Source organism: Ranitomeya imitator, chromosome 6 (assembly GCF_032444005.1).
Source record: "Ranitomeya imitator isolate aRanImi1 chromosome 6, aRanImi1.pri, whole genome shotgun sequence".
Lineage (NCBI taxonomy): Eukaryota > Metazoa > Chordata > Amphibia > Anura > Dendrobatidae > Ranitomeya > Ranitomeya imitator.
This window is the reverse complement of record NC_091287.1, coordinates 75,169,159-75,196,442: the sequence shown is the minus strand read 5'-3', so window position 1 is coordinate 75,196,442 and position 27,284 is coordinate 75,169,159. Positions and strand designations below refer to the sequence as shown.

At 41.0% G+C, this 27,284-nt stretch overlaps 1 protein-coding gene across 1 annotated transcript in view; it reads left to right on the top strand.

Moving 5' to 3' along the window:
- Positions 1–27,284, top strand: part of LOC138641943 (sodium channel protein type 5 subunit alpha-like) — a 476,947-nt gene that overhangs the window by 409,093 nt on the left and 40,570 nt on the right. The window contains exon 22 of the mRNA XM_069729776.1: positions 2,190–2,312. Coding sequence (XP_069585877.1) covers positions 2,190–2,312 — 123 coding nt within the window. The remainder of the gene's footprint in view (positions 1–2,189; positions 2,313–27,284) is intronic.

Sequence of the window (27,284 nt, the reverse complement as noted above, 5' to 3'; positions counted from 1 at the left end):
CAACTGTTAAGAGGAGACTTTGTGCAGCAGGCCTTCATGGTAAAATAGCTGCTAGGAAACCACTGCTAAGGACAGGCAACAAGCAGAAGAGACTTGATTGGGCTAAAGAACACAAGGAATGGACATTAGACTAGTGGAAATCTGTGCTTTGGTCTGATGAGTCCAAATTTGAGATCTTTGGTTCCAACCACCATGTCTTTGTGCGACGCAGAAAAGGTGAACGGATGGACTCTACATGCCTGGTTCCCACCGTGAAGCATGGAGGAGGTGTGATGGTGTGGGGGTGCTTTGCTGGTGACACTGTTGGGGATTTATTCAAAATTGAAGGCATACTGAACCAGCATGGCTACCACAGCATCTTGCAGCGGCATGCTATTCCATCCGGTTTGCGTTTAGTTGGACCATCATTTATTTTTCAACAGGACAATGACCCCAAACACACCTACCGGTGGTGTAAGGGCTATTTGACCAAGAAGGAGAGTGATGGGGTGCTATGCCAGATGACCTGGCCTCCACAGTCACCAGACCTGAACCCAATCGAGATGGTTTGGGGTGAGCTGGACCGCAGAGTGAAAGCAAAAGGGCCAACAAGTGCTAAGCATCTCTGGGAACTCCTTCAAGATTGTTGGGAGACCATTCCTGGTGACTACCTCTTGAGGCTCATCAAGAGAATGCCAAGAGTGTGCAAAGCAGTCATCAAAGCAAAAGGTGGCTACTTTGAAGAACCTAGAATATGAGACATAGTTTCAGTTGGTTCACACTTTTTGTTAAGTATATAATTCCTCATGTGTTAATTCATAGTTTTGATCCCTTCAGTGTGAATGTACAATTTTCATAGTCTTGAAAATACAGAAAAATCTTTAAATGAGAAGGTGTGTCCAAACTTTTGGTCTGTACTGTATATAATAAACATTTTAGGATACATAAATACATACATTCAATACATTTTTCTCACTGTGTTGAAAAACTTATTATATACTCCACAAATAATAAAAAATAAGGTACAATTGAAGCCTAAAACAAAACAAAAAAGCAGTGAAGAATATTTACACGAGAGAAAAGTATATTCCTTTTATTCCAGTAATAATGCCAATGTAAATTTACAGAATAGTATTGAGACCACACAATTCCCCATTAGAAATAAACATGATGCCTTGAAGCATTGATTTACAAATTCTGTTAGTAGTCCTCATCTACTAGCTTTTCAAAATCTCGAAATAAGAAGGCATGTAAACATTGGCACAGAAGAATCGATCATTATCTCAGGAGGACCTAGAAGAATCACACTGATTAGCTCATTTGTTGACTACAAAGGAATTATTAGACCCACATTACATCTGAGGCTGAATTAATCTCACATCCCAGATCTAACTGATAACATAAGAAAACCTTCCCTGATTAAGCATTGCACAGGGCCTGATGTAAGATAAGTTTATCATTCAGCAGCACTTCATTGTTGATGTCTTATCAATGCAAATAAAATACATTTAAGCATGTGGTGTTCAATAAACCATTATTAAAACTATGGCTGATGTAATGCATTTTGAAGTGTATCTGCCTCGCAACTTAATTTGTCAAATAACCGCTTTCCCCTTTGGAAACCAACGAGGATGACTACAGACAACAGGCGGGATCTAATTTGATTTGCTTGCATTTGATCAATAATTTTACATTTCGTTCAATCTATACAGATTTCAGTAGCTTGTCTGATAGCAACTTTTGGAAATGGTCAAGGCCAAGTGAGTTCCGTGAAGTCTCTCAGAACTCTGAGGGCATTGAGGCCCCTACGAGCCTTGTCCAGATTTGAAGGAATGAGGGTAAGGGTAAAAGTTCTATGTATGTCTGTAATCAATTTTTATTTTACAGGAAAATAACCTCATTTTCTTTCTCGTTGTGGTTAAGGAACTGCAGTATCAGTAGTGATGCTGAACTCAAGTCAATGTCTACAGTTGAAGATGTTGGAATTTCAGTCTCATGGGGTCACATAGGGGCAATCTCATAGTCTTATGATCAAAGTCAAACTATAAGTACATTGAAAGGGTTCTGAATCTCTGCAACTGCAGTTTCTTACCAATGCTTAACAACATTTGCTTTTTGTAGGTCCAAGGTTCCTCTTCTCCAGCATTAATGTTACAATGGAGATGACCGTGAGTTAACAGCTTGGATTCTGCTTTTGTGTCTCCATTCAGGTGTCTTTAATAAGCCTCATAGCAACTGCACTGGGATTCTCCGAATTTGGTCCTATTAAATCACTTAGGACCCTCAGAGCTTTGAGACCATTAAGGGCTTTATCACGGTTTGAAGGGATGAGGGTAAGATTATAATGGCAACCTGGGGTCAATTTAAATCAAAAGCATGTCAAGGACCCCATTTTATTTGAACTTTTTGTGATTAGATCTGTATACAATAATGGCGTGAACCATTTAGTATACGGTAGTTTCTTCTATTTTGATACATTTGTTTCATCTCTGTATTGGGGATCATGGTTAACAATGGGGAATGTACATTACAAAGAATGAAACAAATAATAAAAAGATTTCAGATGAGGGTACATCATCGATCAAACAATGCAATGAGTTACTGGCAAAGGAGCTTAAAATTTCTGACTCATTTTAAAATTTGTGGCCCATTTAACCAATTTTTTTTTTAAGTTCAGAATCCATGAATACATTCATTGCAAATACTTTCTTCTGAAATACTTCTTTATTTTTTTTTTTTTGCTGGCATGACAATTATGATTTCTGATCTGCATGTTCACTCTTACTAATCATTTCTGTTAGACAAATTGAATCTTTTTCCACATGGAAACCTCATTTGCTTGCATGCCATTTCCATGATTACATTATAATCAAAATGTTCTCTACAAAACACGTCTGTTACAGTTTATGGATGCGTTGAATTTATCGATTGTAAGTCACACTTAGCTATTCATCTCCACCTGTCTGAAAATAATGACCGACAGGTCAACTTTTGTGCATACTTTATGTTTATTGTAGCTTACCTGCGTAATTCTTAGGAATCTTTCATATATAGTTTCCCCATAAATGCAAATTTTCCATAATTTTTCTGCAACTTAAGATTTCTTGTTGTGATGGATGAGATACTATTTGATATAATATATAAGGATGTTAGTACACGTGTCAAAAACAATGGCGAGAACAACAATATTAGTAGTATTTTTAGGAATAGGAATGATAATATGTACAATATTGATGATAACCATATCGAATTTTAACTGATGCACAAAAAATTAATATACTCAGCTCATTTGTTTCTTAAGCTGGGGCTTCACAGCAATGTGTCACATAAAAGCAAGACAGGTTGTATGACAAAAAACTTTTGCACAACTTGCTGTAAAAAATCTACAGCTGTGATTTTGCTGTAAAAAACAAAATGGTCAAACCACACACATGTCACAAGTGAGTATGCCATTGTAGGTGATTTACATTAAAGGGGGGTTCCCCGGAATAGCATAAGGTAAGATGGACAGTGTCACTATCTACATTTTAAGTACTGTTATTTAGCTCTCGTTTAGTCTAAGAAGGTATTTGCTATAGTATATCAAAATGGCCAGCGCCTTGTTTCACTTATAGAGACATGTCGTAGAATGTATCAGGATTGATGCCTGTGAGTATGTGTTAGGCGTCGAGATTCTTCCGCTGCGCAGGATAGATCCCAAGCATTATCTGCTTCTGCGGTCTCCCATTCAAGTCTGACCACTTCAATTGCTGCTTAGCACAGACGTCGGTCCCAGCGTCTTGCTCAGGCTCGTGGTATACGTCTGGTTACTGCTGGCTCTCCAGTCAAGTCTATGGTAACCAATGATATGCGGGTGCAGCCTTGCGCTCTGGAGTGTAAGTCCAGAGATCACCTTACCAAGCATGTCCGTGATGTGGCGGCTTCTCATTGGTTGTTGGACGTTAGCTGCTCTGATGATGTGGCAGTCCCAGATTGGTCCGCGGGCAATGTCTTGGCTGACTGGGCATGAGTGTTTGGGGTGGAGCCTAACGTATAAAAGGCTGTCAGCGGCGCCATACAGGCGTGCTAGTATCATCTATGCTTGGTGTGTGTGGGTGGCTACTCTACCACTCTGTCTGCACGTGTGTGTGTGTGACTTGGCTCTGAGTCTGTACACATTGGCAGGCAGGTTGTACACTTATGCGGTTTCCTTCCATTGGCTCAACACCTGAGTCTCTACTGTGCTACATGCTAAGGGTGCCAGTCAGGCACAGGTTCAGTTTTGATAGAACTGGGGTAACTAGCCATTTGACTTAGCATCTGTTTCATTCATGTGCGCGATTGGCACAGTTCAGTTACAGAGGAAGCTCAACCCTTATGCCATACCTGTTCCATTCACATTGAGTGGCGTTAACTCAGTGTGTTCAAGGTAACACTTGTTGTTTAGTCACGTGATTGCAGCAGGGTTCATCTCTGCACGGTGGACCCCGAGTTGCGATTGCACTTTATTTTATATTTTATTTTATTGCAATCTGCCAACCCTAACAGTATGTGTAATAAGAAATTTTGCAGGTTTATAGTAGTTGGCTATCTATAGGTTACTTTCAGGTCACAGCAATCACACAGCATTCAGATGTATTGGTTGATCAGCAGTTTGAGCAGCTTCTAGCCTCAACACTACTGATATCTCGAGAATTACATCAGATAAACAGGGTGGACAGCAGTGTGAGCAGCCTCTTCTTACTGCAGCACTCCTGGTATCTCCAGTATTAGGTCAGAAAGACAATGAACAGCAGTGTGAGCAGCTTCTAACCTCAACACTACCGATATCTCCAGAACTACATCAGATAAACAGCGTGGCAGCAGTGTGAGCAGCCTCTTCTTACAGCAGCACTCCTGGTATTACCAGTGTTAGATCAGATAGACATAGTGGATAGCAGTGTGGGCAACTTATTTTTACCTCAGCACCAATGGTATATCCAGTATGAGATCAGATATACATGGTGTTTAGCAGTGTGAGCAGTCTCTTCTTACCTCAGCACCCTTGATATCTTCAGTATTAGATCAGATAGACAGGGTGTCAAGCAGTGTAAGTAAACTCTTCTTACCTCAGCACCCCTGTTATCTTCAATATTAGATCAGAAAGAAAGAGTGGACAGCAGTGTGAGTAGCCTCTTCTTACCTCTGCACTCCTGGCATCTTCAATATTAGATCAGATAGACAGGGTGGACAGCAGTGTAAGTAAACTCTTCTTAATAATAATAATTAATAATAATCTTTCTTTATATAGCTCCAACATATTCCGCAGCACTTTTACAGTTTAACAGCTTCAAACACAACAGTCATAAGTAACAATGTTAACAATACAATAATTAAAGCAACACAAGATGACCCTGCTCGTGAGAGCTTACAATCTACAATGAGGTGGGGAAATACAAAGTACAGGTGTGTATTTACAATGATGTGGTCTATGTTTTATGTTGTATTATACACTGGATTTGTTTGTTGAACAGTTTTTTTCTTTCATAGTCAGTATAATGGGAGTCGTCAGGTGTGGTGTCAGAGTGGGGGAGGAACTAGGTCAGCGTTATTAGCGTTATTAGCTGCCTCACTTCCCCCCTCAGACATCGGGATCTGTGGAAGCGCATGTAGCGTGAAACAGCTGTCATCCCTGGACCATCATGTTCTCCCTGTCCATGTCCTAATAAAGACTTTTACAGCAACGGGCTTGGTGAGTGCTAACTACTTTTTTTTCTTGTTTTTTGGATGTTATACACTCTTTTGGTTATGCACCCCTAGTGCCCATGCAATTGACTAGGAGGTAAAGGTACTGGTACAGCATTCTACAGCACGCAGATAGGTGATCGCGTAGGCAGCAGTGCGGGTATACCTTTTTCTTCTCAGTGGACAAAGTTTACAATGATGTATTTACAATGATGGTCCAGCCTTCTTCAGGGAATGGGGGATAGATGGAAGTATTGAATAGGCTACATACAAGCAAAATAACTGATTAGGGAACATGATAGGCCGCTCTGAACAAATGTGTTTTGAGGGAGCACCTAAAACTATGCAAATTGTGGATGGTCCTAATTTCTTGGGGTAGAGCATTCCAGATGATTGGCGCAACATGGGAGAAGTCTTGTAGTCGGGAGTGGGAGGTACGGATTAGTGCAGAGGTTAATCGAAAGTCATTTGCAGAGCGCAGAGGTCAGTTAGGAAGATAGACAGAAATGAGGGAGGATATGTAAGGGGGTGCCGCACTGTGAAGAGCTTTGTGGGTGAAAACAAGTAATTTGAATTGTATCTTGTAATGAATGGGCAGCCAGTGTAATGACTGGCAAAGAGCGGACGTATTTGAGTAATGATTAGCTAGATAGACGATGAGGGGAAAGTCGTGTGAGGGGGAGGCCAATTAATAGAGCGTTGCAGTAGTCCAGGCGGGAGTGGATCAGGGTGACAGTGAGGGTTTTTGTTGTTTCTATGGTGAGAAAAGGGCGGATTCTAGAGATGTTCTTTAGGTGTAAGCGGCATGAGCGGGCAAGAGATTGTATATGGGATGTGAAGGAGAGATTGGAGTCAAACATAACACCCAGACAGTGCGCCTGCTGCCGGGGTGTTATTATGGTGCCACCCACGGAGAGGGAAATGTCAGGTTTAGGGAGGTTAGTAGATGGTGGGAGCAGAAGAAGTTCAGTTTTGGAGAGGTTGAGTTTCAGATAGAGAGCGGACATGATGTCAGAGACTGCGGACAGACAGTCAGTGGTTTTCTGTAGTACAGCAGGAGTAAGGCCAGGGGATGACGTATATAGTTGTGTGTCGTTGGCATAAAGATGGTACTGAAAGCCAAATCTGCTGATGGTCTATCCAATTGGGGCTGTGTAGAGGGAGAAGAGAAGGGGGCCAAGGACTGAACCCTGGGGTACCCCGACAGTTAGAGGAAGAGGAGATGAAGTGAAGCCAAAGAACAGAACACTGAAGGAGCGGTCAGAAAGATAGGAGGAGAACCAGGAGAGAGCAGTGTCCTTAATGCCTAGTGACTGGAGCCTAGAGAGTAAGAGAGGGTGGTCAACAGTGTTGAAAGCTGCAGAAAGATTGAGAAGAATGAGCAGAGAGTGGTCACCATTACATTTTGCTGTCAGAAGGTTGTTGGTCACTTTGATGAGTGCAGTTTCTGTCGAGTGTAGGGGGCGGAAGCCAGACTGTGAAGGGATAGGAGGGAGTGAATGGAGAGGTAACAGGTAGACTAGGCGCTCCAAGAGTTTAGAGATGAAGGGGAGATTGGAGACCGGTCTGTAGTTGTTTGTGCAGGATGGGTCGAGTGTGGGTTTCTTTAGTAATGGAGTAATGATAGAGTGTTTGAAGGAGGATGGGAAAATGCCTGAGGAGAGTGAGAGATTAAAGATTGTATTTAGGTGAGTAGTGACGACTGGAGGGAGAGACTGGAGGAGATGAGAGGGAATGGGGTCGGTAGAGCATGTAGTCGGACGAGAAGAAGAGAGGAGCCTGGAGACTTCTTCTTCTGTGATGGGATCAAATGCGGAGAGTGAGCCAGGGGAGATGCAGGGAGGGATGGGAGTCACTGAACTTGATGTCTGGGAGCGGATTTCCTGACGGATGTTGTCTATTTTCTATATAAAGTGGGAGGCCAGGTCATCAGCACAAATGTCTGTGATAGGGGCTTGAGCTTTTGGCCTGAGGAGGGAGTGAAACGTGTCAAAAAGTTTCTTGGGATTGTTGGATAGTGAGGAGATCAGAGTGGTGAAGTAGGTCTGTTTGGCGATGTGAAGGGCAGAGTTATAGGTTTTTAACATAAATTTGAAGTGTATGAAGTCTTCTGGTGTGCGAGTTTTCCTCCACAAGCGTTCAGCACTCCTACAGCATTGCTGGAGGAATCGGGTTTGTGATGTGAGCCAGGGCTGTTTTACTCTGTGTTTGGAACTTCCTAGTGTACATGTGCAATGGCACCACTTCTATTAACATTGTAGGACAGGTTTCTTTCAGCAGCCATTGTGATGTACAGTTCTTATCTCCACAGAGAAAATAAACATGTTTTTGGTAGTATGAAGGAATTTAGAGCTTTATTTCTAATTAAATTTTATTTCTTAATTTATTTTAATTATATTCACAGAAAATCTCTTTAAAGCTTTTTGAGACAAAATTGCATAAAACTGAGTTCAAAACTCCATTGCTTAAAGTAATTACCACCTAACAACTGTTACACCCCTGCATTATCTTCCTAATAAAAATTTGACATCTTCAGAGAAAATAAAAATAAATTGTACTTTAATTTTTGTTTGGAATCTGCACCAGCCTTGTCCATGGCTGCACTTTCTGGAAAAATGCTGTGTGAATCTAGCCTAGAGATAGTAATACCCAATTGACTGAGCTCTGTGCTCCAACAAAACAAGCTAATGTTGCAAATTGCAGCATAGAACATAATTTCAGGCTCTTGGAAATTATATTCTGCTCAAAAATAAAGGGAACACTTAAACAACAGAATATAATTCCAAGTAAATCAAACTTCTGTTAAATCAAACTGTCCACTTAGGAAGCAACACTGATTGACAATCAATTTCACATGCTGTTGTGCAAATGGAATAGACAACAGATGGAAATTATTATCAAGACACCCTCAATAAAGGAGTGGTTCTGCAGGTGGGGACCACAGACCACATCTCAGTACCAATGCTTTCTGGCTGATGTTTTGGTCACTTTTGAATGTTTGTTGTGCTTTCACACTCGTGGTAGCATGAGACGGACTCTGAAACCCACACAAGTGGCTCAGGTAGTGCAGCTCATCCAGGATTGCACATCAATGTGAGCTGTGGCAAGAAGGTTTGCTGTGTCTGTCAGCATAGTGTCCAGAGGATGGAGGCACTACCAGGAGACAGGCCAATGTAGCAGGAGACCTGGAGGGGGCCGTAGGAGGGCAACAACCCAGCAGCAGGACTGCTACCTCTGCCTTTGTGCAAGGAGGAACAGGAGGAGCACTGCCAGAGCCCTGCAAAATGACCTCCAGCAGGCCACAAATGTGCATGTGTCTGCACAAACAGTTAGAAACTGACTGCAAGGAGATGGTCTGAGTGCCAGATGTCCACAGATGGGGGTTGTGCTCACAGTCCAACACCATGCAGGACGCTTGGCATTTGCCACAGAACACCAGGATTGGCAAATTTGCCACTGGAGCCCTGTGCTCTTCACAGATGAAAGCAGGTTCACACTGAGCACATGTGACAGACGTGACAGAGTCTGGAGATGTGGTGGAGAGCGATCTGCTGCCTGCAACATCCTTCAGTGGGTCAGTAATGGTGTGGGGTGGCATTTCTTTGGAGGGCCACACAGCCCTTCATGTGCTCACCAGAGGTAGCCTGACTGCCATTAGGTACCGAGATGAGATGCTCAGACCCCTTGTGAGATCATATGCTGGTGCACTTGGCCCTGGGTTTCTCATAATGCAGGACAATGCCAGACCTCATGTGGCTGGAGTGTGTCAGCAGTTCCTGCAAGATGAAGGCATTGAAGCACAGTAAAACTTTGCACAAGAAAGTAGAAAAATGCGGCACTCACCCAGGTTGCGAAGTGAATATCTTTAATCTGTCTTTAATCCATGTAAAGACTTTGCATAAAAGACAAGTGGAGACGATGAGGGTGCGGGGAGAGTGAGCTGGACGACGGCCGTTTCGCACAATTAGTGCTTCCATGGGTCCATGAAGGCATTGAAGCTATGGACTGGCCTGCACGTTCCCCAGATCTGAATCCGATTGAGCACATATGAGACATCATGTCTTGCTCCATCCACCAACGTCAGGTTATTCCACAGACTGTCAAGGAGTTGGCGGATGCTTTAGTCCAGGTCTGGAAGGAGATCCCTCAGGAGACCATCCACCGCCTCATCAGGAGCATGCCCCGGCATTGTGCAGTAGCAAGGTCATAGAGTCACATGGAGGCCACACACAATACTGAGCTTCTTTTCCTTGTCATGAGGCATTTCCACTGAAGTTGGATGAGCCTGTAATTTGATTTTCCACTTTGCTTTTGAGTATCATTCCAAATCCAGACCTCCATGGGATATTCATTTTGATTTACATTGATAATTGTTATGCTTTATTGTTCTGAACACATTCCACTATGCAATGAATAAAAATTTGCAACTGGAATATTTCATTCAGAGATATCTAGGATGTGGTATTTTAGTGTTCCCTTTATTTTTATGAACAGTGTATATTTTTTAATTTAGTAGGAAAAGCTTTTCGTTAGAACTGTTTGCTAATATTTTGAAAGAGTCATAGTATGGACCAGAGGTTCACTGCGTTTTTTCGGGAAGCGCTTTAATTTCATTTCCGTTCCTGGCCACTTCTCCTAGCCTAATCCTCAAAATAAGTCTAATTGTGTCAGACAAATAAAGGATTCCACAATTTGCAGTCTGGATTTTTTGGTCAAGATTTGTTGACTGCTGTTACTTGACTTGTGGAAGGTGTCTTTAAGTAGATTGGTCATCCCTACAGTAAAAGTGGCAACTTTATCCGGTGGAACTGCTTAGCAGGTTCAAAGATAACTACCTACACTTTTCTGCACCTGGGCAGAAATATATACAGACTCCAGTGGTTTAATCTACAGTGGTCTTTAACCAATGGAGATGTCTTTAAATAAACCTATGCAAATTGGAAAAAATCCACTGAGGCTCCGGTGAATATTTAGAATTGGTATTCATAAAAGTAGCCGTACAAATCCTAAAGGATTATTACACAAATAATAGTACAAAATTGATTTATTAATTTACATATTCATAATTACATCATTGACAGATATCTAAAAATGTAACAAAAAAGGAGGGTTTGGGTTGAGTTTAGTCAAATACATTTATTGTCTATAGAAATATCTGCATCAATATTTTACTCATAGTCAATGCAATACACTAAGCAAAAAGAATAAAAGTAATGTAATATTATGAGATAGGAGTACATTAAGATATAGTGAATACAATTATTCCCAGGTATATATACTCTTTATGTGATTTATGCAACATGATAATGAAAGTGCATACAGAAATGCTAGGGTTTCATATTGAATAGCTGCAATTGGTAAAGTACAGAGTGGCATCCCCTAGACAAACAATACATGCCGATAAAGAATCAGTTTTAATCTGTATCAACTAACACCAAATGGCATTAAATAGAGAGTAGCAGCAAACAGTGCCCCCAACGCACGTTTCGCTGTTGCTTCTTGTAAGGTGTGGGTAGAACAAGCAACGGCAAAATATGCATTGGGCATGTCAGAAATACACTGTTTGCTGGTACTCTCACTTTACTGCCATTCGGTGTTACTTTATATGACTTGTACCTGACTCATTATCAGCATGTATTGTTTGTCTAGGGGATGGCACTATGCACTTTGCCAATTGCAGCTATTCAATAAAAAGCCCTTATATTTCCCTGTGCGCTCTTCACTTTTCAATATCTTGTTGTATAAATCACATAGAGTATATATACCTGGGATGAATTGTATTCAATATATCTTTATCTACTATCTCATAATATTACATTATAGATACAGGTAAATTATTTTTGCTTAGTGTATAGCATTCACTGAGTCATAAACACTGATGTAGATATTTCTACAGACAATGTATTTGGGGGTGACCAAACTCAGTCTAAATTCTCATTTTCATTACTGAGGAAATTCACCACTTTTTATTACATTTTTAGATGTCTGCCAGTTATATAATTATGATTATGATACAGGAAAGATATATATCTTGGTACCATGTTAGCCAGTGGATAGAAAAATATTTAGAATTGAGAGTCCTCAGTGTTTGATACCTTTTAATCGCTAACTGAAAAGATGGCAACAAATTGCAAGCTTTCGAGACTACTCAGGTCTCTTCATCAGGCATAGACTAATAGAAATTGTGAAGAATCACATATTTATGCACAACACAGCACAGAAAAATGCCATAGATAAGACAGGTGACCGTGAAGCAGAATTACCATTATGTGAGTGATAAACAGTTATGTCCATAAATATTGGAACAGTTCATAGCTAAGGAGTGTGAATGTTTTATTGTCCTCTGATTGGGGTCTGGTTCTGTGTTATGGTGACCCCACATGGTCTGATGAGTTAATTCCTTAGTTGATGTACAAAAGACAAATCCATGCGACACATTCATTCCTGCACTGAGAGTGTCAAAGGTCATCATTAGCTTAAATTCCCATATTCTTCTGTCTCTCTGAGATTTGAAGTTACCTTTTAATGCAAGTAATTTCATATCCATAATGCTATGATCGGGGAGACAAAAAAGTATTGCCACAGATAGATCCATTCTTTTTTCTCTTATTGTATGGCGATGAGAGTTCATCTTTGTCCTCAGTTTCTGCCCTGTCTCCCCTACATACAGACCTCCAGTTGGACATTTAGTAGAAATAATTAAGTACACCACATTAGAAGTGACGCAGCTGAAAGTACCTGGTATCTTGTAGTCCTGATGTGAATTGGGGATCTTTATCTTGTCCGTAGTCATAATAAATGGACAGGTTTTACATTTTTTTTTGGTTGCAAGGAAAGGTTCCTGCAGCTGTTGGAGAGGACAGTGAGCTTCTGACAATGATGCTTCTTAGATTTGGGGGCTGCCTAAAACACAGTAGTGAGGGGTCTGGAAAAATGGATTGTAAGCGGGCATCCTTTTGTAGTAAAGGTTGTAATTTCCGTTCAGCTCCCCTTAGCACCTCCAGATTTGGATTGTAGGTGACTACTAGAGGCAGGGGATTCCTTGATATTCTGGTGTCTCTTGTAATTTGGTTTTGAATTGTTCTTGGATGATAGCCCTGATTCAAAAAGGTCTTTCTGAGGCGACCAAGGTGTTCATCTCTATCCATGGGGTTGGAATATATACGATTATATCTGATGGTTTGGCTGTAGACAATAGAATTTTTTTATGTGTTTTGGATGGAAACTGTCCCATTTAAGGTATGTTGGGCGGTCGATTGGCTTCTGATACAGGGATGTTTCTATTTCATTGTTCTGCAGCTTAATGATGGTGTCCAAAAAGTTAATTTCAGTGCAGGAGTAGTTGAGTGTTAAGTTGATGATAGGATGAAATTGATTAAACGTTCATGGAACGTCTTTAGCTGTGGCTCAGACTCCGTCCAGATGATTAAGATATCATCAATGTAGTGGTAGTAGGCCAGAGACCTGATGGGACATGAAGTCAAAAAGTTGCTTTCAAGCTTGGCCATGAAAAGATTTGCATACTGTGGGGCCATTTTACTTCCCATTGCTGTGCCAGTCTTCTGTAGATATATATCTTGTCAAATTCAAAGTAATTGCGGGTGAGGATGAATTTTATAAGTTTCACAACAGAATCAGCATCAGTCCCAGTGTTTTCCAGGAAGAATTTGCAGGCATTTAATCCATCTTGGTGTGGGATATTAGAGTACTAGAATTCCACATCCATGGTGGCCAGGATGGTTCCTTCTGGTAGAGGACCTATTGCTGCTAGTTTATTCAATAGGTCAGTTGTGTCCTGAATGAAGCTGGGTGTATCCTTTACCAGTGGTTTAAGAATGCCCTCTACCCATCCAGATACCTTCTCAGTAAGGGTGCACACACATGAAATAATTGGTCTTCCTGGATTTCCAGATTTGTGGATTTTGGGAAGCATGTAGACTGTCCCTGTTCTTGGACTTTCGTATTATGATTATGTAAATTAATAAATCAATGTTGTACCATTATTTGCGTAGTTATCAGTTAGGTGTTATTGGAGATATGTTAGAAAGAGGTATAGAGAATCTTAGCCTGGTGACAGCTGGCACATAAGCATTGCTCTAAGCATATGTTAGAAGCCTATTAATGCACTTGGCTGTGTGCCCTGATTCTCCTGCTGCAGTAAACAACAATTAGCAATATTTGTAATTAGATATTGTTAGAGGGAAGTTTATTTTCTCTAATTTCCCTTCAGTTTGAACATTTTTTGTTCTGGTTAATTTGAATAATGGCACAGAGCAGAATGAATAGATTTACACAAGTAATAATAATAATAATAATAATAATAATAATAATTTTTATTTATATAGCGCCAACATATTCCGCAGCGCTTTACAAATTATAGAGGGGACTTGTACATACAATAGTTACAAAAGTTACAAATAGTTACAAAAAGTTACAAAAAATATTACAAAAGTAATAAATATGCAGCTTCCTGCTCAACATCTCTCCAGCAATTACATTTATACTCTGGTCGGCACAAGAATACGAATATTATGATACAACAATTTACCTTTTCTTGCAGGTCATGGTGACATCTTTCAATAGACTGTAATATTGGAATACTTGATAGGAGAGAAATTACAAAAATATGTCAATTCAGTTCCAAATTTATTGCAAAGTACAGATTCATTAAGCTTTGGTTTCTGCGCACTGAAGCTGTCAACTTTGAAGAGGCTTAATTGGGAGATGCTGGAACCCAATGCAAAATTTGTAACAGCCCCATATGTATAAATTATTATAGTAGCATTTTTTTATGTAGCAGGGTAGGGGGCTTTTGGACCTACTTAGGTCTCAGAATCTACAGATGACGGCTCCCTTTTTACCCCCCTACAGTTACAAATTTGCAGCTTTATCAAGCCAAACATTTTCCCTGGAAAGGCCAACCAGAAGTATAGCCATTCATATAGAAAAACCAACCTGGTCTGCTAAAGCAGGGACCACTCTTTGTCAGAGACTCTCTGCAGTAGTTCATAGTAGGTGATGCAAAGCAGAGAACCAGTGCCTGATGGTCTTATGCCCTAACTAGATGGAGGCCTGATGCCATCACATCGGGAGGGCGGTAATGTCACGATGGGGGCAGGCTTTTCAGCGTTGAGAATCTCTCCCCCATGTGCTCACCCACCTATCCACTCACTCTTTCCCCAATGGCTATCCCCCTTGTCTGCTGTCTCTCCTTCCTGTGCTGTGTTCTCCCCTCAAAGTCAATGCTGACATTACAGCATGAGATCGCAGAGGATACATTTTGTGATGTAAAATATTGTTTAAAAACAATCAGTGAAATATTTTACCTGACCAAAGAAATCCTCTGTGATCCCCTGCAATAATATCAGTATTGTCTTTTGCTTCCTCTCCTGCCCAGGAGATGTGGTATGCTCCGTACACGGTCAGACACAGACAATTTTTAAAATGAACTTTCATTTGCGGGAAAACCCCTTTAATGTGACCGGCTTCCTCTGTCTGTAGACACATCGCGCATCTGCCACCGGGATCAGCCCAATGATTTCCTGCACCTGTGCGGAATTCATGTAGGCGCAGTAAATCAGACCGCCGCCATCTTTGTGCAGACAGATAGTGGCGGTAACATTAAAACTGCGCATTTGCTCCTCCTGTACAAAGATGGCAGCGGTCAGCGAATCATTCCGCTGGTGGTACCGGGCAAGAGGCTGCGTACGGCGTATACAGTGTGTGTCTGTGTGTGTGTGTGTGTGGTGCGTATGGCGCATATGGCATATACAGTGTGTGTGTGTGTGTTGTGTGTGTGTGTGGTGCAACGGTGTTCCTCTGGTAGTACCGCACAAGAGGCTGGTACCACCATCAGTTTCCATATTGAGACACCCATCACTTGGGTGTCCCAATATGGAGGTCGGTGAAATTCCGCCACGTGGAATTCGGGGATCCGGACACATCTGGACAGAACAGGATGTGAAGACATTACAATGTAAGTACAGTATACATTAAGATAGGCCATTTGTTCTTATGCCCTAATTGGTCCTTTGAATTGTATCCATTTTACCTGCACTGATTGCAGTCAATAAAAGATATAGAAATACAGTATCTTTAATCCCCATGATAGAGGTTGGTGACCACGGTACTGTGTAATTATTCTCCTGTGTAAATTGGGGATATGGGAACACCACTGATCTAAAATCTTCACGTAAGGGCACATATACACAGACCGAGCGGCACCACAATACTATCATTTTTTGGAAAACGTTTACTGATATGCGGTTGTTTGAGTGCCTGTTTACAGCCTGGCCAAAGTAAACAATGCACACTGAGCGATCTGTATTAGATTGCTAAGTTCACATAGGCTGCCATTGTTCTCGGCAGTGGGTATCAATTAACTGCCAAGAACGATGATCTTTTATCAATTAACCACCGAGAACTGTGATCTCTTATCGATTAACTGCCGAGAACGATGATCTTTTATCAATTAACCACAGCTCATGCTGTACATGGAGAGGCTGTGTGGGGCTCATGCTGTACATGGGGAGGATGTGTGGGGCTCATGCTGTACATGGAGAGGCTGTGTGGGGCTCATGCTGTACATGGAGAGGCTGTGTGGGGCTCATGCTGTACATGGAGAGGCTGTGTGGGGCTCATGCTGTACATGGAGAGGCTGTGTGGGGCTCATGCTGTACATGGAGAGGCTGTGTGGGGCTCATGCTGTACATGGGGAAGCTGTGTGGGGCTCATGCTGTACATGGGGAGGATGTGTGGGGCTCATGCTGTACATGGAGAGGCTGTGTGGGGCTCATGCTGTACATGGGGAAGCTGTGTGGGGCTCATGCTGTACATGGAGAGGCTGTGTGGGGCTCATGCTGTACATGGAGAGGCTGTGTGGGGCTCATGCTGTACATGGGGAAGCTGTGTGGGGCTCATGCTGTACATGGAGAGGCTGTGTTGGGCTCATGCTGTACATGGAGAGGCTGTGTGGGGCTCATGCTGTACATGGGGAAGCTGTGTGGGGCTCATGCTGTACATGGGGAGGATGTGTGGGGCTCATGCTGTATGTAGGGAGGCTGTGTGGGGCTCATGTCATATATAGGGAGGCTGTGTAGGGCTCATGCCGTATATAGGGAGGCTGTGTGGGGCTCATGCCGTTTATAGGGAGTCTGTGTGGGGCTCATGCTGCATATATTGTAGGCTGTATGAAGCTCATGCTTTATATAAGGGGCTGTGGGGTGGTTCAAAGATATATAGGGGGTGTCCGCATACTTAATTATGCTCAGTGTTAAGTGATACAATTAATATTAATAAATTAATATTGAGTAGAATTAATTTCAAGCTATTTGTTCTGCCCTCCACAAACAGTCATGGTCTTTCATGTGGCGCTTCGGGAAAATTAATTGCCCACTCCTGTTCTAGAGAATAAGGCTAATTTTACACTTCCATCCTTCACGGTATTTGTACAGACCGCAATGTCTAGACCATCTGCTGGGCTCCAAACTCAACATACTGTATATGCCTATGATGCTGTTAATTTAGAGTCAGGAGACCGTAATCCATGATTGGACTGAGAATATTGGACTCATCAACAGGCCTAACTGATGATTTGTCACTGTGAGTAGTCATTGCTTATTACGGCAATCGTCTTAACCGGTGGAAATCTCTCTTCCTGGTTTCGCAATTTGCTATTATTTTCTAATATAGGATAGTTTTGAACATGTCTAAAATATATGCTGTGAACCTTGATGATGACTAGAAACAGCATTTATTAAAAAATTCTGAATACGAAACTTGGCAGAATTACTGATTGAACTGCCAAGATGACGACATTAAGACTAAAGATGTCATTTAGTATTTCAGTCGGGTCAGAAGAAGGTCCTAAGTGATTCATATTTCACCAGCCTACACATTGTGCTCGGACAAGAACAGTTTGCTTATCAGTCCAATATGTGTTATTTGTCAGAACTGTGGTTACATTTTAGTTTTTATAGCTCCTCTGAACATTTTTAGTCATTATGTAATTCTACATTAACTTGGTTTAAATTCATTGACATCACTTGGTCGTCCTTTCCACAATGCAAAACCTGTTAGACTCTCTTAACTATCGCATATAATATATTACTGATATTCTCATATGAGTAAAGAGACCCTTGGGTCCTCTCAGGCTCCTGGTCCAGGTTTTCTACAATCATTAAGATTCTTAGAACTTGATCAAACATTAATGTCAGATGATTAATGTACAGTATATAATTTTATTTCCTAAATTTTTCATACCTTTTAGCTAGATAGATAAAGCAACATTCTTCGACTTTCAATTACCCCTCTGATTTAACAAAGAGACTCCAGCAATCTTTTTGGGAGGCCTTTTAGCTCACAAACTTATGTTTTTGAGCTTAAGTGATCATACTGTTATGAAAACAAATGGGGAATTAAAAACTACAAGTTCAAGGCTCCATGGTCTGCTTCAGGTGGGGTATTGTGCTGTTGGGTCTCATGAGTCTTGTTAGTGATGCCGAATTCTAACGTTAGATCCGGAGGTTTGCTCTAACAATAGTTAACCTTAGAGTTGCCAATTTTAAGTTCATATACGGTGCTACGCTATATTATACTTCTGAACTATTGTGTAACCAGTTCTTTTCTACAGTACTAATGCAGCAGTGCCCCTTATTGTGCCATAGGAGGTGGCACTAGTAAAATCATTTCTTTACAACCACCCCAATTAAGTCCTTTTTATATTTTCGAATATCTACATGGTGGGAATGTATGTAAAATATGACTTCAAAATATGGTTTTATAAAGTATATTAAAGCAACTTCTGTGTCTTTCCCAGAAAAAAATTATTTCATATACCAATGCAAAATATCTGGCAAAAACAGGCTACACTTACAAGACAATTAAAGAAGCAATGAAACTGTTTTTCATTTATGCTAAACACATTTATTGCACAATGAGCTAATTCATATGCCTTCATAATGGTCTGAAAATTTGGCCCTCTCATGTCTCCAGAGGCCGGCCATTGGCAGCGATGCCTAAAAATGTCACCTTTAATATGCAGAAATTCAGAGCCCTAGCTGTGGCACACAATACAGTGAGATTGTTTTCAGACTGGAAGGGTTCAGAGCATAATACATGTTCCATTTGTACTAAATCTTTCACGGGTATGCAGCAATATTGCCAGTAAAGAGAAAAACATTTTTTGGAATGTGAACTTTAACTAATGAAGAAAAAAACGAAATAACATAGTAACATAGTAACATAGTTAGTAAGGCCGAAAAAAGACATTTGTCCATCCAGTTCAGCCTATATTCCATCATAATAAATACCCAGATCTACGTCCTTCTACAGAACCTAATAATTGTATGATACAATATTGTTCTGCTCCAGGAAGACATCCAGGCCTCTCTTGAACCCCTCGACTGAGTTCGCCATCACCACCTCCTCAGGCAAGCAATTCCAGATTCTCACTGCCCTAACAGTAAAGAATCCTCTTCTATGTTGGTGGAAAAACCTTCTCTCCTCCAGACGCAAAGAATGCCCCCTTGTGCCCGTCACCTTCCTTGGTATAAACAGATCCTCAGCGAGATATTTGTATTGTCCCCTTATATACTTATACATGGTTATTAGATCGCCCCTCAGTCGTCTTTTTTCTAGACTAAATAATCCTAATTTCGCTAATCTATCTGGGTATTGTAGTTCTCCCATCCCCTTTATTAATTTTGTTGCCCTCCTTTGTACTCTCTCTAGTTCCATTATATCCTTCCTGAGCACCGGTGCCCAAAACTGGACACAGTACTCCATGTGCGGTCTAACTAGGGATTTGTACAGAGGCAGTATAATGCTCTCATCATGTGTATCCAGACCTCTTTTAATGCACCCCATGATCCTGTTTGCCTTGGCAGCTGCTGCCTGGCACTGGCTGCTCCAGGTAAGTTTATCATTAACTAGGATCCCCAAGTCCTTCTCCCTGTCAGATTTACCCAGTGGTTTCCCGTTCAGTGTGTAATGGTGATATTGATTCCCTCTTCCCATGTGTATAACCTTACATTTATCATTGTTAAACCTCATCTGCCACCTTTCAGCCCAAGTTTCCAACTTATCCAGATCCATCTGTAGCAGAATACTATCTTCTCTTGTATTAACTGCTTTACATAGTTTTGTATCATCTGCAAATATCGATATTTTACTGTGTAAACCTTCTACCAGATCATTAATGAATATGTTGAAGAGAACAGGTCCCAATACTGACCCCTGCGGTACCCCACTGGTCACAGCGACCCAGTTAGAGACTATACCATTTATAACCACCCTCTGCTTTCTATCACTAAGCCAGTTACTAACCCATTTACACACATTTTCCCCCAGACCAAGCATTCTCATTTTGTGTACCAACCTCTTGTGCGGCACGGTATCAAACGCTTTGGAAAAATCGAGATATACCACGTCCAATGACTCACCGTGGTCCAGTCTATAGCTTACCTCTTCATAAAAACTGATTAGATTGGTTTGACAGGAGCGATTTCTCATAAACCCATGCTGATATGGAGTTAAACAGTTATTCTCATTGAGATAATCCAGAATAACATCCCTCAGAAACCCTTCAAATATTTTACCAACAATAGAGGTTAGACTTACTGGCCTATAATTTCCAGGTTCACTTTTAGAGCCCTTTTTGAATATTGGCACCACATTTGCTATGCGCCAGTCCTGCGGAACAGACCCTGTCGCTATAGAGTCACTAAAAATAAGAAATAATGGTTTATCTATTACATTACTTAGTTCTCTTAGTACTCGTGGGTGTATGCCATCCGGACCCGGAGATTTATCTATTTTAATCTTATTTAGCCGGTTTCGCACCTCTTCTTGGGTTAGATTGGTGACCCTTAATATAGGGTTTTCATTGTTTCTTGGGATTTCACCTAGCATTTCATTTTCCACCGTGAATACCGTGGAGAAGAAGGTGTTTAATATGTTAGCTTTTTCCTCGTCATCTACAACCATTCTTTCCTCACTATTTTTTAAGGGGCCTACATTTTCAGTTTTTATTCTTTTACTATTGATATAGTTGAAGAACAGTTTGGGATTAGTTTTACTCTCCTTAGCAATGTGCTTCTCTGTTTCCTTTTTGGCAGCTTTAATTAGTTTTTTAGATAAAGTATTTTTCTCCCTATAGTTTTTTAGAGCTTCAATGGTGCCATCCTGCTTTAGTAGTGCAAATGCTTTCTTTTTACTGTTAATTGCCTGTCTTACTTCTTTGTTTAGCCACATTGGGTTTTTCCTATTTCTAGTCCTTTTATTCCCACAAGGTATAAACCGCTTACACTGCCTATTTAGGATGTTCTTAAACATTTCCCATTTATTATCTGTATTCTCATTTCTGAGGATATTGTCCCAGTCTACCAGATTAAGGGCATCTCTAAGCTGTTCAAACTTTGCCTTCCTAAAGTTCAATGTTTTTGTGACTCCCTGACAAGTCCCCCTAGTGAAAGACAGGTGAAACTGCACAATATTGTGGTCGCTATTTCCTAAATGCCCAACCACCTGCAGATTTGTTATTCTGTCAGGTCTATTAGATACTATTAGGTCTAAAAGTGCTGCTCCTCTGGTTGGATTCTGCACCAATTGTGAAAGATAATTTTTCTTGGTTATTAGCAGAAACCTGTTGCCTTTATGGGTTTCACAGGTTTCTGTTTCCCAGTTAATATCCGGGTAGTTAAAGTCCCCCATAACCAGGACCTCATTATGGGTTGCAGCTTCATCTATCTGCTTTAGAAGTAGACTTTCCATGCTTTCTGTTAAATTTGGGGGTTTGTAACAGACCCCAATGAGAATTTTGTTACCATTTTTCCCTCCATGAATTTCAACCCATATGGACTCGACATCCTCATTCCCTTCGCTAATATCCTCCCTTAAAGTGGACTTTAGACAAGACTTTACATAGAGACAAACCCCTCCTCCTCTCCGATTTTTACGATCCTTTCTAAACAGACTGTAACCCTGTAAGTTAACTGCCCAGTCATAGCTTTCATCTAACCATGTCTCGGTTATTCCCACTATGTCAAAGTTACCTGTAGATATTTCTGCTTCTAGTTCTTCCATCTTGTTTGTCAGGCTTCTGGCGTTTGCGAGCATGCAGTTTAGAGGATTTTGTTTTGTTCCAATCTCCTCACTGTGGATTGTTTTAGAAATGTTCTTACCTCCCTTCTGAGTATGTTTTCCTGGGTCGTCTTTGTTCGAGTCTAATGTTTTTCTTCCCGTCCCCTCTTCTTCTAGTTTAACGCCCTCCTGATGAGTGTAGCGAGTCTTCTGGCGAATGTGTGTTTCCCAGGTTTGTTGAGGTGTAGTCCGTCTCTGGCGAGGAGTCCATCATACCAGTAATTCACACCGTGGTCCAGGAATCCAAATCCTTGTTGTCTGCACCATCGTCTTAGCCAGTTGTTTGCATCAAGGATCCTGTTCCATCTCCTGGTGCCATGCCCGTCTACTGGAAGGATAGAAGAAAAAACTACCTGTGCATCCAGTTCCTTTACTTTCTTCCCCAACTCTTCAAAGTCCTTGCAGATTGTCGGTAGGTCCTTCCTTGCCGTGTCATTGGTGCCAACATGTATCAGAAGAAATGGGTGGACGTCCTTGGAGCTGAAGAGCTTTGGTATCCTATCGGTCACATCCTTGATCATCGCACCTGGAAGGCAGCATACTTCTCTTGCAGTTATGTCCGGTCTGCAGATGGCTGCTTCGGTGCCTCTCAGTAGTGAGTCTCCCACCACCACCACTCTTCATTGCTTCTTGGCTGTACTTTTTGCTGTCACTTGTTGCTGTGTGCCCTTTTCTTTTTTGCTTGCTGGTATTGCTTCATTCTTAGGTGTGCCATCTTCATCCTCTACAAAGATTTGATATCGGTTCTTCAGTTGTGTGGTTGGTGATTTCTCCATGGTCTTCTTGCTTCTTTTGGTCACATGCTTCCACTCATCTGCTTTTGGAGGTTCTCTGACACTTTTTGCACCTTCTGTGACCAGTAGAGATGCTTCTGTTCTGTCTAGAAAGTCTTCATTCTCTTTGATGAGTTTCAAAGTTGCTATTCTTTCTTCCAGACCCCGCACCTTTTCTTCTAAAAGGGCCACTAGTCTACACTTCTGACAGGTGAAATTGGATTCTTCTTCTGGTCGATCTGTGAACATGTAGCACATGCTGCAGCTCACCATGTAGGTTGTCACATCTGCCATGTTGCTCCTAGATCCTGCTGACTTGCTGTGTGTTTTCCTTCTTGTGTAATCTACTCAGCCAAGCTCTCTTGCAATAATGTCCTACAGGCAAAAATTCGCGCGCCGAAATAGGGGACACTAAAAGTTCAAACTCACCTTTGTTGACCTTTTAGAAATAGGAAATTGCATAAAAAGTAACGGTGCAATACTATTTTTATTGGTGCTGTTCACATTTAGTTACAGTGGATAAAAAATCTACACACCCCTGGGAAATTTTGTCATGTAAAGAAATCATACCAAGAAGAATCATATCGAAACTTTTTCTACCTTTAATGTTATCTATAATCTGTACAATTCAATTGAAAAGCAATTGAAAAAGAAAATAAATATGAACAACCTTAAACTAATACTTTGTTGAAGTACTTTTGAATTTATGACAGCATTCAGTCTTACTGGGTAGGAGCTTATAGACTCTATAAGCTTAGAACATCCAGAATTGGCAATCTTTGCAAGCTGTTCCCTGCAATAAAGTTCCTAATCTGTCAGATTGTGAGGGCGTCCACATCTAGTACTCGCCAAAAATTTCTACAGCTCCTTTAATGTTGCTGTAGACCTCTTGGCAGCTTCCCAAGCCAATTTCTTCTTCCTTTTTCATAAATTTTTGAGAGATGTCCCGTAGTGATGAGGGAATGTACTCGGATAGGATGTTATACATGCATGCTCGGGTCCAAACCGAGTGTCTTTAGTGTGCTCGAATAATATGTTCAAGTTCCTGCACCTGCATGTCTCACAGCTGCTTGACAGCCACAAAATATGCATAGATTACCTCTTTGTTAGGCAATCCCTGCATGTATTGCAGCTGTTCAACAGCTGCGAGAATTACAGCTGTGGGGACTCAAAAATATTATTCATAGACACTCGGTTAACACCCAAGCATGCTCAGATAACACCTTATCCGAGCATGTTCACACATCAATAATGTCCAGTTTTAGGTAATGTCACCAAAGTTAAAAGGAACCTGTCACCCCCAAAATCGAAGATGAGCTAAGCCCACCAGCATCATGGGCTTATCTACAGCATTCTGGAGTGCTGTAGATAAGCCCCCGATGTATCCTGAAAGATGAGAAAAAGGTTAGATTATACTCACCTGGGGGGTGGTCCGATCCGATGGGCGTCGCAGTCCGGTCTGGGGCCTCCCATCTTCTTATGATGATGTCCTTTTCTTGTCTTTACGCTGTGGCTCCGGCGTAGGCGTATTTGGTCTGCCCGGTTGAGGGCAGAGCAAAGTACTGCAGTGCGCAGGTGCTGGGCATTCTGACTTATCCCGGCGCCTGCGCACTGCAGTACTTTGTCTGGCCTCAACAGGGCAGACAAAGTACGCCTGCGCCAGAGCCGCAGCATGAATACAAGAAGAGAACATCATCGTAAGAAGATGGGAGGCCCCGGACCGGACCGCGACGCCCATCGGACCAGATCGCAGCGGGACCGCCCCTGGGTGAATATAATCTAACCTCTTTTTCTCATCTTTCAGGATACATTGGGGGCTTATCTACAGCATTACAGAATGCTGTAGATAAGCCCCTGAGGCTGGTGGGCTTAGCTCATCTTCGATTTTGGGGGTGACAGGTTCCCTTTAAGTCAATTCTTGATGACTATCTTCACAGTGTTCTATATTATATCTAATGCCATGGAAATTGTTTTGTGCCCTTCTGTTGTCTGATAAGTTTCAACACTGTGATCCCTTTGCTGTGTTGTAAGCTGTCTATGGATTATGGCTTTTGCTGTACAATGCAAATAACAAAATAGGAAAATCCTGGTAGAACAGCTAAAATTGATATCGGGGTTAATAAGAATCCATGTAAACGATGGTTGTGTGCTGACTGCTTAAACATGAGTTTAAATGTGATTGGCTAATTCCGAACACAACTGCCTCCTAAATTATAAGAGTGTTCACACTTAGACAACCACATGATTTTAGCTTTGTCATTTTTATTTTCTCCCTCAAAATGTTTTTAATTTGTTTTTCAGTGGATTTGTACAGATTATGGCTGACATTAAAAGTTGAGAAAGTTCTGAAATGATTCTTGGTATGATTTTTTTTACATGACAAAAACCTGGCATTCTAACATGGATGTGAAAACTTTTTATATCCATTGTATTCTTTCATAATGGGAAAGACATTACACTGTTTTTAGGGGTAAATTCCAAAGCACTACAACTGCAAAAGTGAGACTTGCAGCATACCATAGTTATAGATGGTTCAGAGGACTATCAGATATGGCCAGTGGGGGAGGGAGGGCGGTCGCAGAACTCCTTCAACTCTCAATATAAAAATACTCAATTTTTATGTCATATATAGATCACATAGACAGCTGGCATCTTCCTTTAATATCTTCAGCCGGACCACACTCAGATTGTTAATGTTTAACCATTTAAATGCCACTGTCAAATACCGGTATGAGCGTGCACTGATACTATCGGTTAATGTGTTGTCATGGCTCCCTGGAGTAGACCACCTTGGTTGCCATCTTTGTCCTCCTGAACAAGCCCAGTTTGTGGGTGTCATTAATAGGGTAACATCAGTTAGTCTATGTGCTGATTTTTTTCTTTACATACTGCATTTGGAATGATAAAAAGTTATGGCTCTTGGCAGAGGTGGATGAAAAACCAAAAGTGCAAAAACAGAAAATTTCTCCAATTGGGAAGGGGTTAAATACCTCCAACAGACACTAAAAAAAATAGAATGAATAGACGCTTAAATGGCCATAGTTAAACGCTTGTATTACCATGCGGACCCTCTTTATCTGATGAGCTGAGCTTATATGATCATAGGGACCTATTTTGATCTAAATTTTATGTCAATTAGACCTAGAAAAGTTGAGTGTTGTACCTTTAATACACAGCTGCATGACTGCTACTGAACGTGATCTCATAGAGATTAGTAAGAAATTAATTTTGGAATCCCCCCAAAAAATACCCATATAAGTGAAAGGAATTATAAAAAAAAGAGAAATAACAGTTACAGAAATAAAAATGTATATGTAATTCTAATAATTTCTTGACATTGCGCATAGTAGCTAAGGCTATACTAGATATACTGCTTTTATTCGTGAAATTCACTCAATGTCATAGACATGACATAGAACAGCTGGGCATATAGCATTGGACAAGCCCAATTATTGAAAATTCATATAGTGCGTGGTGGGATGATTAAAATATAACTTTTGTTAAACCAATTACTAAAATAAGCCCAAAACAATCGCAAAACCCTTACTATTGGAACAGTCAGATCCAGTTTGAAAAAATAATGGAGTTTATTGCCAGTGGCACCTACCCAATTGAATAATAAATGTCAAGATGAGATTCAACAGAATCCTACTCATCTCCATCCAATCCAATACCAAATTGACATATTAATACCTGAGAATTTTAACCTCAGGATAATTAGTGTCAGTGGCAACTATTTAATAGATAAGATGACATTATACTAAACTCCAAAGGGTCCGAAAAACTGGCAAGATGGTGAGAGATCCAATAACCACGACCTGCGGTAAGGGCTCCCGACTATAGCAGTAGCAGGAGAGGCCATTGTTGATACCAGCCACTCACCTGATGAATTAATAAGAGGGAGATAACCTGGATTTATTAACTCCGACCTGGACAAGGAGGAACAGATAGTCCTTGTCCATGCTACCAAGAGCAACAACTTGGAGTCGCTTTCACATTTGGAAATTTGGGTGAGAATGTTCCTTTTTTTCTAACCAAATGATTAATTATACCATCTTGCAAGTTTGTCTGATATTATGGAGATGAGTATAATTTCATTTTATCTGTTAAATTGTTGCCACAGACACTAATTATCCTGAGGTTAAAATTCCCAGTTATTAATGTGCCAGTTTGGTATTGGACTGGATGGAGATGAGTAGGATTCTGTTGAATCTTTTCTTGCCATTTATTTAATTGGGTAGTGCCACTGGCATCAACATTCTTGGTTGGTTTTCAACCTGGATTTGACTGTGATGATAGAGGTGCACCTTGTGTTTTTATATGCTGTTTCTTCTGTGTTGATCGTCAGTGTTTTGGGGTTATTTTATTAATTGATTTAATAAAAGTTATATTTTAATCAAAATACTGACATAACTGATTTGTTACTACCCGTGTATCCAGAAAAAGTGAATTGTCAAGTTACGGCTAAGCTTTTGTGTGTGTATGTATGTATATATATATTGCCCAGCCACGTATATTGCCCAGCCATGTAGTATATTGCCAAGCTACGTCGTATATTGCCCAGCGACGTAGTATATTGCCCAGTGACGTAGTATATTGGCCAGCTACGTATTATATTGCCCAGTGAGGTAGTATATTGCCCAGCCACGTAGTATATTGCCCAGTCACGTAGTATGTAGTAAATTGCCA